This window comes from Erigeron canadensis, chromosome 4 (assembly GCF_010389155.1).
Source record: "Erigeron canadensis isolate Cc75 chromosome 4, C_canadensis_v1, whole genome shotgun sequence".
NCBI lineage: Eukaryota > Viridiplantae > Streptophyta > Magnoliopsida > Asterales > Asteraceae > Erigeron > Erigeron canadensis.
Window position 1 is genome coordinate 44,035,158 of NC_057764.1, and position 11,032 is coordinate 44,046,189.

At 30.7% G+C, this 11,032-nt stretch overlaps 2 protein-coding genes across 2 annotated transcripts; both read right to left on the reverse strand.

Annotated features, from left to right (window-relative positions):
• Positions 1-132: 132 nt before the first annotated feature.
• Positions 133-516, reverse strand: LOC122597695. The gene has a single exon (XM_043770265.1). It carries the CDS (start codon positions 514-516, stop codon positions 133-135), a length of 384 nt encoding a protein of 127 aa, XP_043626200.1.
• A 7,726-nt stretch (positions 517-8,242) lies between these two features.
• Positions 8,243-9,424, reverse strand: LOC122598235 (ethylene-responsive transcription factor WIN1-like). The gene is made up of 2 exons (XM_043770837.1): positions 9,244-9,424; positions 8,243-9,001 (listed from the first exon to the last, which is right to left on the reverse strand). Exons 1-2 carry the CDS (start codon positions 9,327-9,329, stop codon positions 8,476-8,478), a joined length of 612 nt encoding a protein of 203 aa, XP_043626772.1. The 5' UTR covers positions 9,330-9,424; the 3' UTR covers positions 8,243-8,475.
• Between the last annotated feature and the right edge of the window lie 1,608 nt (positions 9,425-11,032).

An 11,032-nucleotide genomic window follows, 5' to 3' on the forward strand; every position in this document is an offset into this window, starting at 1 on the left:
GCACATTTTATTATAAAACCACAATTATTCATAACGACAACAACACGATAACATAAATAAATAAAAACACATTACAACATTTATTTAAAAAGTTACGATCCTAGACATAATAAAAACATTAATAAAACATCATCAACGTTGACGGTAATTTTCCGGGAGGTTCCAAACATATTCCACTAGAGCATTGCGAAGTCGATGGTGCGTCCTTCTATCACGTAACTCCCCGAAGGCCCGCATTTGCGTTGCAACCCTTTCATCCCACGTACGTGTTGGCACATTAGTTGGATTGGACAAATAATCTTCCTCAAAGTCGGATATTGCGTTACCGTTGTCTTGAACAATCATGTTATGTAGAATAACACAAGCATACATAATACGTTTTATTTTGTTCACCGAAAACGGGAGGGCATTATGTTTAAGGATTGCCCAACAACCTTGAAGCACCCCGAAAGCTCGTTCGACATCCTTTCTTGCAGCCTCTTGATAGCGCTTGAACTTTCCAGTCTTTGGATCCATCGGGCATTTAAAAGACTTGACTAGTATCGCCCATTTTGGATAAATATCGTCAGCTAGATAATATCCCTTGGCAAACTCCTCACCGTTAACAGTATATTGGAGTGGTGTTTGAAATGAAATGTTTATGTAAAATGAAATGAGAAGTTTGTTTGATGAATTGTTTGTGTGATAAAATGAGAATAAGGTTAGTATTTAAATAGGAAAAAAAAAAGTTTACCATTAAAGGAAAAAAAAAAAGCCAAACAACTAGTTTTGGTCCCACAATGGTCGTCCTTCAACTTCTCCGCAAAGAACAACCACAAGGACGCTAAAGCAAGGAAGATCGATGCCTATAGCTTGGCTGCGTCTTGGAGCACCTAGGACGCTCGGGAGGACGGTTATAAGCACCGGCCTAACTTATTCGACGACTAAATCTTTTGGTTTCAAAACAAGAGCGCACTTTAATTATATTTATATATAGGCGTCTTCCCGGCCCGGCCCACAAGGGTTTCGAAAATCTATTATTCTATGGATTGGATTGATTTGATTCGTTATTTAAACACTTAAACTTGTAAATAAATTAGATTGCCTTATATTCTTTTTTGAATATTCAGTCTAACATTAGGTTTTATCCTATGTCTTAAGTTCGATCCTTAAGGATAACAAGTCTTGTGGTTTTTTCCTCCGAATACTTGCAACGCCCATGATCAACATCTCGTTGTCTAGGGTACGTGCAAGGCTTCACCATTATACGGTGAGGTTTTCATGATGTCGCATACCGACTAAATGTTCGGAAAAAAATATATTAAAAATAAGGCAAGATTAGGAATCACAAATCAACATAGTCAAGTTATACTATAGAAACAATGATTACATGAAAAAATAGCAACAACCACCACAACGTAGAAACAATGATTACAAGATAGCAACAACAACCAAAACGTGACATGATTACAAATACAGTAATGTGTATAGAAAAATTATTTTCATTTTGAAACACCCGAAAGCTTTAGCTAAACAAATCACAAGATCACGGTTAGTTAATACTCTCTCCGTCTCATATTAATTAGTGTCATAATTTGACTTTTTGAGTCTTTTTTCTTTCAATTTTGACTGTAGTTTTTATTATTTGTGTTATATAACACAATTTATATAATATAAATGAATTGATTGAGTTTTAAATATATTTTTCATTGATATAATTTTTATCAACTAATATATAATACAAACAAAGATATTTACGGTCAAAATCCGAAAAAAAAAACTTAAATAATTAAAATAACAGTATATTATTATACTTTAAAAGATAACATGGGAAGCTTGAGAAAAGAAATACATACACACTTGGCAGAAGCAACAAAGTTGTTGTTATTAATAGGTCTGCCTCTAAATTTTTACACTGAAAGGGTTTTAATTTATTTTTTTTAGGGCTGTTAATGGGTTCGTGTTCGGGTTGACAAGTTCGGGTTGGCGGGTTGGTGGGTTGAAAAACTCCAACCCTAACCCAACCCACTAAAAGTTTCAGGTCAGAAATTTCAACCCTAACTCACAACCCGCCAACCCATGACCCAACCCATGTGACCCGAGAAGCAAATATATATAAATATAAAATGGAATAAATCAACCAATATAAAGCTTTATCATTGATGGTGTAAGCCAAAAACGAATGGTACAAAAAAGAATTTTGACAGAATTTTGAATCCTCCTCATCGTACAAAGTTAACAAACTTACCGCCTCATCGTACATCACTTATCATCTCACAGAATTTTGAATCCTCCTTTTATTTCATATTTGAAGTTACTTTAGGTTAAAAATATAAAAAATGAGAATAGGACGTATGAATTAGTGTAATGTGGAGTATGAAATATTATATATAATTCAATTATTTTAAAGATATTGGGTTGGCGGGTCGACCTGACAACCCAACAACCCAACCCGGACCCAACCCAGAAAAAATCAGGTTGGTGGGTTGACGGGTTGGCGGGTCGAAAATACTCAACGCTAACCTGATTTTTTTCGGGTTCGGTTCGGGTTAAGTTTCGAGTTGGGTCGAAATTGACAGCCCTAATTTTTTTGAAATATATTATTATAGTTTAAAAGATAACATGAGAAGTTTGAGAAAAGAAATACATACACTTAGCAAAAGCAACAAAGTTGTTATTATTAATAGGTCTGCCTCTAAATTTTCACATTGAAAAGGTTTTAATTTATTTTTAATATATTATCTATACTATATTATAAAGTAGATTTTCCCTAAATTTTCAACATTGAACTTGAAATTTTCAATATTGATTTTAAGTACTTCTCCAAAATGTCCCTTCTATCTATTCTATATTTACCTAAAATAACTATAATACTTTTTCTCTCTCCTCAAATCTCAACCAATCATCTTTTTTTTCTCTCCTCCATAAATCATTTATTCCTCCTATTCATTCAAAATCTTTTATCTCAAAAACCGTACATCGATAAATTATAAAAATTGTATGGGTGTTCTTAAAATTTCATGCTCTTTCATTAGAGATGTCATTCGATATACTTTCGACAAATTTTTAAATCCGAGGGCGGAGCCCGTATAAGGCATTTGACTATCATACTTTATGACATATCAACTCCTATAACCTATCACACTCTATGACCTAAGTATCACCACCACCATCTCACCGCTGCAACGCGCGAGTACTTGCTCTCGTTATAGTTTAAAAGATAACATGGGAAGTTTGAGAAAAGAAATACATACACACACTGGCAGAAGCCACAAAATTTTTATTATTAATAGGTTTGCCTCTAAATTTTCAGGTTTTAATTTATTTTTTTGAAATATTTTTGTGTTTGTAAAATGAAAGTACATTAAAGTAAGAGATTTTCTCTTGGAAATTCAGTCGAAATACGATATCAAAAATTTCATTGTATAATGGTGAAGCCTTGCACGTACCCCAAACAACGAGATGTTGATCATAGGTCGTTACAAGTATTCAGAGAGAAAAACTCCATGGCTTGTCATCCCTGGGGATCAAACTGAAGACCTTGGATAAATCGAGAGTGCCTTTGACTAAGCAAGAGATTTGATTTGGGAGAAAATATAGAAGTCTAATATCCCCTCTATCTCAGATTAAAAAAGTCTTTTTGTTTCGACTTTCACCATAAATATATTTTTTATGTTATATAATAGTTGATAAAATCATATATCAACGAAAATTATATTTATAACTCAATGTGTTCATATATTTTATATGAATTGTTAAACAAAAATTTTTACAAACAATATTAAAAGTAAAATTTTGATAATTCAAAATTAGACATTTAATATCAATCAAATCGCTAGTTTCATATTTAATTTAAAATTTTTAAATAAATAATTTAAAACATTCATTTTGAAATTTAATTTCTCGTAATCTTTTTGATATATAATTAACTTTGCACAATTATGCATTCATTTTGATTTTATATCTATATAAAAAGAACCGAAAAGTAAACCATTCACGACCATTACTATTCATCGCTGATCATGAAGTATCTGGTCCGTTGTATTGTGTTGGTACATACTACTTTTGTTAGCAATTTAATTGATTTTGATTTATTTTTAAATATCAACTATGTTAACTAAATTAACTAAGAATAAGGAAATGATAGATAAATGAAAGAGTAAAGTAGTCATTTTCATATATGGAGATTATAAGCTTTTATGAATTACATGTATGAAGATCTAAAATTGATGATATCGTAAATTTTATGTTCAGTTTTAAACACGGGTCTAAAATCTAGTATTGATTTATAGAGGAGTATTGATTATACTAACAACTAATGATACGCCTATGTTTTTTTTTTTTTTAATTTTTTATTATCGCTACTTTAGCTTAACTGATGATTAATTGCGGGGCTTTTTGCCTTTTTGGTAAGGGCTTTTTTTGGGCCTTTTAATCTTCCTCAATCCACGGGCTAGTACACGCACAGTACACAGGTAATTGGTGTACTTTTTCTGCAATGGTGAGAATGAGTACTACGTTTTCAAAGAAAAATAATCTTTTTAAACGTTAGCTTAATAATCTTTTTAAAACTATATAAATATAATATGTGAATTCTATTAATTCTTTTTATTAATTTCATCTTTTAACTTTTTACATATCACAATTTTATTAATTAAGAAGATTTTTATGCTAATAACTTAAAAAGATTAATCATTACCCTTTGTCTCAAAACTTCTTCCTTTCCTTAAGAATGGTTGGTGAGTATCATTAATGGAAATAAGATTTGTATAGTAGCTTCAGATGAATCATGTATGGTGTCTTTTTCGTAATTTAATTCCTAATCTTTTCTTCTCACCCAATATTTGTTACTCCTATGTTTGGTGTTTTCTTAAGAGTTACTTTATACATGTTTTTGTGCAATGTCACTTTTGTGTACTAGCTTATATATTATGAATATATGAATGAAAGAATGAATGAATATATGTTAAAACTAGTTAGACCGAATTGGACCCATCATTTATACCATTCCCAAGAGTGAAAACAACCAAGATACACTCTTCTTGTACAACTTAAGCAAACACTCTTGTGAAACATATATAAAACCACGTACTTCTTGTTGCTTGTTATGTCATTCACATCAATTTCAATTTCCATTTATTGGCTCTTTTCTTAAGAAGTATTTGGATGAATATAACAAGCATTTAACCTTAAAGAAAATAAGAAAGTAAATGATACACAAAGAAAGTACGTACGTGGAGTACTCGATCGAGTCAAATATTATATTTGGAGTTTGTTAACAAAGTTACTTCTATTCATGGAAGTAAAATAGTGAAACTATAGATCGGTATAATCCGTCACTAAAGATGGAATTCGTTAACAAAGTTACCAACAAATTCTTCCGTTTGTATATAAAATTTTTTAAATTCAAATTTATTTTTTTGTTACAACGAGTTAGTAGTTTGCATTCGAGATCCAGAGGTTGATGAACCACGCATGCATGTCTGAGATGAAACTCAAGACTATCGAAAAATCCCTTCATTCACCCCTACAATTCTAGAAGGTAAAATTTGAAATCTGGTAGATTTTCTCAGAGTATAAAATTTTACCAATAGGTCACTAATCCCATTAAATCATGTATCGGAATAACTGAACCACCTAATTGAGGTTATTAGACTTTGTTGAGATTCTTACCTAGGTAGCAGCAGTACATACTGAAATTTCACATTCAACACCTAAATTAACAGTATTCACATGGAGGATGTGTCCCAAAAATTGTAAGTTGTATTTAGAACGTGAAGATTTTCATTCTATTCCTTTTCAAACCAAATTCAATCCCAATCTTCTACACCTTCCTTGTCTTTATCCTTAACTTGTAGATTTGTAGTACATATATTCGTGTTTGTGCTATTATCTTGTATGTGTTGTCAAAAACAATATTTGTACACGTACATAAAAGTGTCGTACCTAAATATACACCCTTATTTTTAAGAGACGTTAATATTCATTTATTATAATGCCTATATGGCTATGAACACATATAGTAACATGACTATGAACTCCAAATATATATATATCATCGGGCTGGTTTGAAATGCTTACTTGTGGGTGTGGACCAGAACATTGTTGAATCTTCAATACTTCTCCAATTATCATGTACTTGTACGCTGTTAATACTTTTCTAGTCATTATGCTAAATCACGATTCATATTCCTTAAATGTAATGTACTTGCCGGATTCTAGGTTTAAGGTTTAATTAGCATTTTCGATGATAATTTGCTTTCCTAGCTAGCTAGAAATAACGATAATGATCGATGTCTTAATCAATTTACTATGATCATAGGATACTTCAGTTCCAACTACCAAAATCTTGCAATTCTACGATGTTGGATCAGTCCAAGACATCGATTCAAGGACAAATAAAATTCATTTTTGTCGTTGTCTAAAATTTTCATTACGTACTTAGATATAATGCAATGTCTTCACTATATTGTACTTTGAAAAATTAATTAAATTGCATACATATATTTAAATTTTTGTTGGATATAACTTATAAGGGCAATGAAATGATTTGTAGAACTAAAAACTTTTAACATTTGATAAATTGATTATTTACTTTTTAGCTGAAACGAGATATGCACCCGGGCGTTGCCCCGTGAGACATTACATTTGTTAACGATTTAATAAAAAATATTATTCAAGAGATAATGTGTCATAAACTTTTTGAAGAAAACATATATTATTCAAATTATTAAAAACTGACATTTGTCAGTTAAAAAATGAACTGTAAAAGTTTTGTGTGAAAGTGAAAGTCGTTCGAGTAAAAGTTTAGTGCTAAAAGTGTAAGAGACTTAAATGTTGTGGTGAAAATAAAAGAAAATCAAAAAGTATAAAAATTTAGTGCTAAAAGTATAAGGGGTTAAAATGTTGTGGTGAAAATATAATGAATAGAAAGTTTATTATTCTTTACAAGTTTTCCCGTACATTTCTTTTTAATATATGTGTTAAAAAGTTTGTTGTTAAAGTATAAGAGGTTAAAATGTTGTAGTTAAAATAAAAGATTATCAAAGGGTAGAAAAATTTAGTGTTAAAAGTGTAAGGAGTTAAGAGATTGTGGTGAAAATAAAAAGATTAAAAAGTTTACTAAGAATTATAAAAGTTTTGTTCTAAAAGTGTAAAGAGTGAAACTATTGTGGTGAAAATAAAAAAATAAAATAAAAAGTTTACTATTCTATACACGTTTTCCCATATCTTAAAATAAAAGAAAATTAAAAACTATGAAAGTTTAGTGCTAAATGTGTAAAGAGTTAAAATATTGTGGTGAAAATAAAAAGAATACAAAGTTTACTAAAAAATATTATAGTTTAGTGCTAAAAGTGTAAAGATTGAAAGTTTTGTGTTGAAAATAAAAAGAATAAAAAATTTACTAAAAAATATTATAGTTTAGTGCTAAAAGTGTAAAGATTAAAACTTCCGTGGTGAAAGTAAAAAGAATAAAAAGTATACTATTCTTAAAAAAATATTATATTTTAATGCTAAAAGTGTAAAGATTGAAAGTTTTGTGGTGAAAATAAATTAAACAAAAAGTTTACTAAATTATATTATAGTTTAATGCTAAAAATGTAAAGATTGAAATTTATGTGGTGAAAATAAAAAAATAAAAAATATATTATTTTTTACACGATTTTTAAGACTTTGTTTTTAATATATATATATATATATATATATATATTATACGACTTTATAAGGGAGTAGACCCTTTTGACTTGGGCATTTTAATTGACTTTTGAGTCACATATTTTAATCACGAATAAGTTAAAATAAAAAACATCAAATTATTTAATTAGAATGATCTTTGGTGCGCGCGGACTCATATTTTAGACACCCATATAAATTTTTTAATTAAGAAAATTTCAAAATCTAATGCACATTCAAAGCGTACAGACTATATATTTTATAAAATCATAGATAAAAATTATGTGCATATAGTTATATTAATTTTAGACAATCTCAAGAAGTTACTTAGTGAAAATTGACCTCTTGTAGGAAGTTGGGTCTTTTGAGTACTAGACTCGGCCTGTCAAATGGTTTCAAGTACAATTAATTGATCACCGCACAGATAGTTAAACTCCAAGTAGTGCATATATATGTTCGTGCGTGTCTGCTAAACACAGTAAATATTATTACTCGCTCCATAAGAGAATATTTCTCGAAATCAGTACTTCCAAAAAGTATAAATATTAATATATCATAAATAAAAATGATCAATGGTAGACCATATATAACTTCACAACTAAACTAAAAAGTACTGTAGTATGCTATATATATATATTGTGATATAATTTTATGCAAGATACAATCACACGAATCACCTCTTAAAAAAGAAAAAGAAAAACACTAATTAAACTTGAAAAAGCCGGCCATCGATCCCTTTAATTCGAGAATTACGTACACTAGTGACAGATTAATTTATTCTACATAATTTATAGCAGCTACATCTACTAGCCAGGGATGTAGTTAGTTTGAGTTGAGGAGTTCTTCAATCATTTGCAAAGCAATTTTATCCTCTTCGTCATTACTTGTACGACAACCTTCAACTTGATCAGAAGTCACGCCTAATTCCTCTTTAATAAGGTTTTCCTGATCATGAATAGTAGTATTGGCGGCCTGCTTCTTCTTGTTCTTGTCGAGCTCTACGGTCATGACCCAGTTGGAATCCGAATGTACCCCCGCCCTTTTCTGCCACACTCCAATATGAGAACTCTCCGTGTCTAGCCTTAGACATGTCAACGAAGGGGAAGGCGACTTGCAGCATTTCCGAAGCTTGGCACTTAGCATTGTGGAAAGAGTACTACTAGAGGAACAAGATGTATTCGTAGTTGATGGTGAAGGTGAAGGTGAAGTACTGCTACTGTCCGACTCCGGTTTCACAATAGGAAAGTTTGTTTTGGCATTGCGACCGCTCATTAGAATCGCGGCTTCATCATAGGCTTTAGCTGCTTCTTCTGCGGTCTCAAACGTTCCTAGCCATACCCTTCTTTTCCTACACGTACACATTACACAAAACATAAATAAAATGCGGGCGGTTAATTGAACCATAATTAACCATATATATGAATTATAGAAATGAAGTAGTTAAAAAGATATTTGGATATGCGTAGACATTTCATGGGTCAATGTTGTGTATAGTAGTCAAAAGACAATAACCCCCTTATAGTGTAACAATTTTTATGATACTTTAAAATTAAAGAAATGAAGATGGAGAAGATAATAGTATATACATACAATAAAGGATGTCGAATTTCGGAAACCCAAGAACCCCAATGGCGTTGACGTACGCCTCTGAACTTTTTTTGAGATCGAGCTCCCATATATGTGTGATTGTGAAAGTGAAATTACTTGTAGTATGTTGTCAGACTCATCATATGTGGTGAGAATATAAAGAGAGGGGGGAAGTAATGGTGTACAAGCATAGCCAATAGTAATGTTAACATATATATCCAGCCTAGCCTAGCTAGCTAGCTAGAGTAAATGTCGTATATGTCTAATTGTACGTAATTAAATATGTAATGGAATGTGGTTTGAGAGGTTTTGTAACATGCTTCATGTAGAGAAGTATCTCTCTTTGAGAAATATATGAGGATTTAGGCCAGGGTACAAATGCATGTACGTATTCGAAAATTTGTTATAGTATAGTGTATTGTTAAATGAAATTATACTTCATTTGTTCACGGTAACTAAAAAAGTTAACGTGAATAAATGAGGTGTGACAAAATAACTATAAAAGTTCACATTAAAAAATGTGAACTTTTATTTATACACACTTTTTAGTGTGGAGAAATTTCCATACACTTTTAATTCAATATATTTCTACACACTAAAAAGCGTGACAAAATTTTTAATTTGTTCACACTCACCTAAAAGTGTAAACAAATGCAATATTGTTTGTAGTGCATCTGCATTCGGGAATGATGATGACCCATTGGCAAAATGCCACCATTGCCAGCCAAGCTCCGCCATACGAATCGCGGGCCTTGCACCTCCACGATCCATATAGAAAACCCATTGTCCCTTCTTTCTGAAAGCATGACAACAATTTTTAGAACGACATTCTATTTTGCTTCTATTCATAAATTACATGAATATAGTGGTTGAAACCCAAGATTCTTGAAAAATGAGAAATGATATTGCTACAAGTCAACAACATTTATCCAGCTATTTACAATAATACATGCGTTATATAGTTATATTATACAATAAAATTTGTACATTTGTTATAAATCACTAATTTATATTCTAGTAATATCACTACCTTTAAAAAATCTTCTATTAATCTACCCACACAAATATTTTGAGAAGTGTGATTTGAACTCATATGTAATTTTCCAAACTAGGTCTTTCCAAGTCAAACATTCATTGACGTACCATGCTAGATGATATCTTGATAATTTGATCGTTGGCACTCATTCATATGTTTGCATCGTCTCATAACAAATAGTATAAACTTTAGAAACTTAAAAAGTGTGATATTAAAAAAGTTCAGTACGTAGTACAATGTAAAGTTTTAACGTGGTCCAGCAAAGCCCCGTCTTTCATATATATGATGTGACGATTGCTTTTGGTTCAATACTTTCACGACCCCTCCAACTTTATGTTACCATGTGTACTTTGTAGTAAAACTTTCTAACTGTTTATTAATCAGAAAAAACGAGTCATTATTGTACGAGCACATTATTGATGTGAAACATATTATTTACATGACAAAGTTTTAGATACAAACAATATAGAGTAGTATATTGTGATATAAATAGTAAAAGAAAAAACAAAAGCGTATCAAAACAATAAAAATAATAAGATATATAAAACATATATTACAAATAATGTTGCATTTGTTCACACTTTTTAGTATGAAATTTCATAATTATTTTGTAACACCTCATTTGTTCACGCTACCTTTTTAGTTAGCGTGGACAAATGGGATGTTACAAAATAACTATGAAAGTTCACACTAAAAAGTGTGAACTTTTAATTCTACACACTTTAGAAATTTTTACACACCTTTAGTTTTACATAT

Bases quoted from the DNA above. Each gene is read 5' to 3' on its own strand.
- LOC122597695 (XM_043770265.1), bottom strand. From the start codon at position 516: ATGGATCCAAAGACTGGAAAGTTCAAGCGCTATCAAGAGGCTGCAAGA.
- LOC122598235 (XM_043770837.1), bottom strand. From the start codon at position 9,329: ATGGGAGCTCGATCTCAAAAAAAGTTCAGAGGCGTACGTCAACGCCAT. The intron at 9,002-9,243 runs GTATGTATATAC...GTGTACGTGTAG, and splicing joins GAAATTCGACATCCTTTATT to GAAAAGAAGGGTATGGCTAG.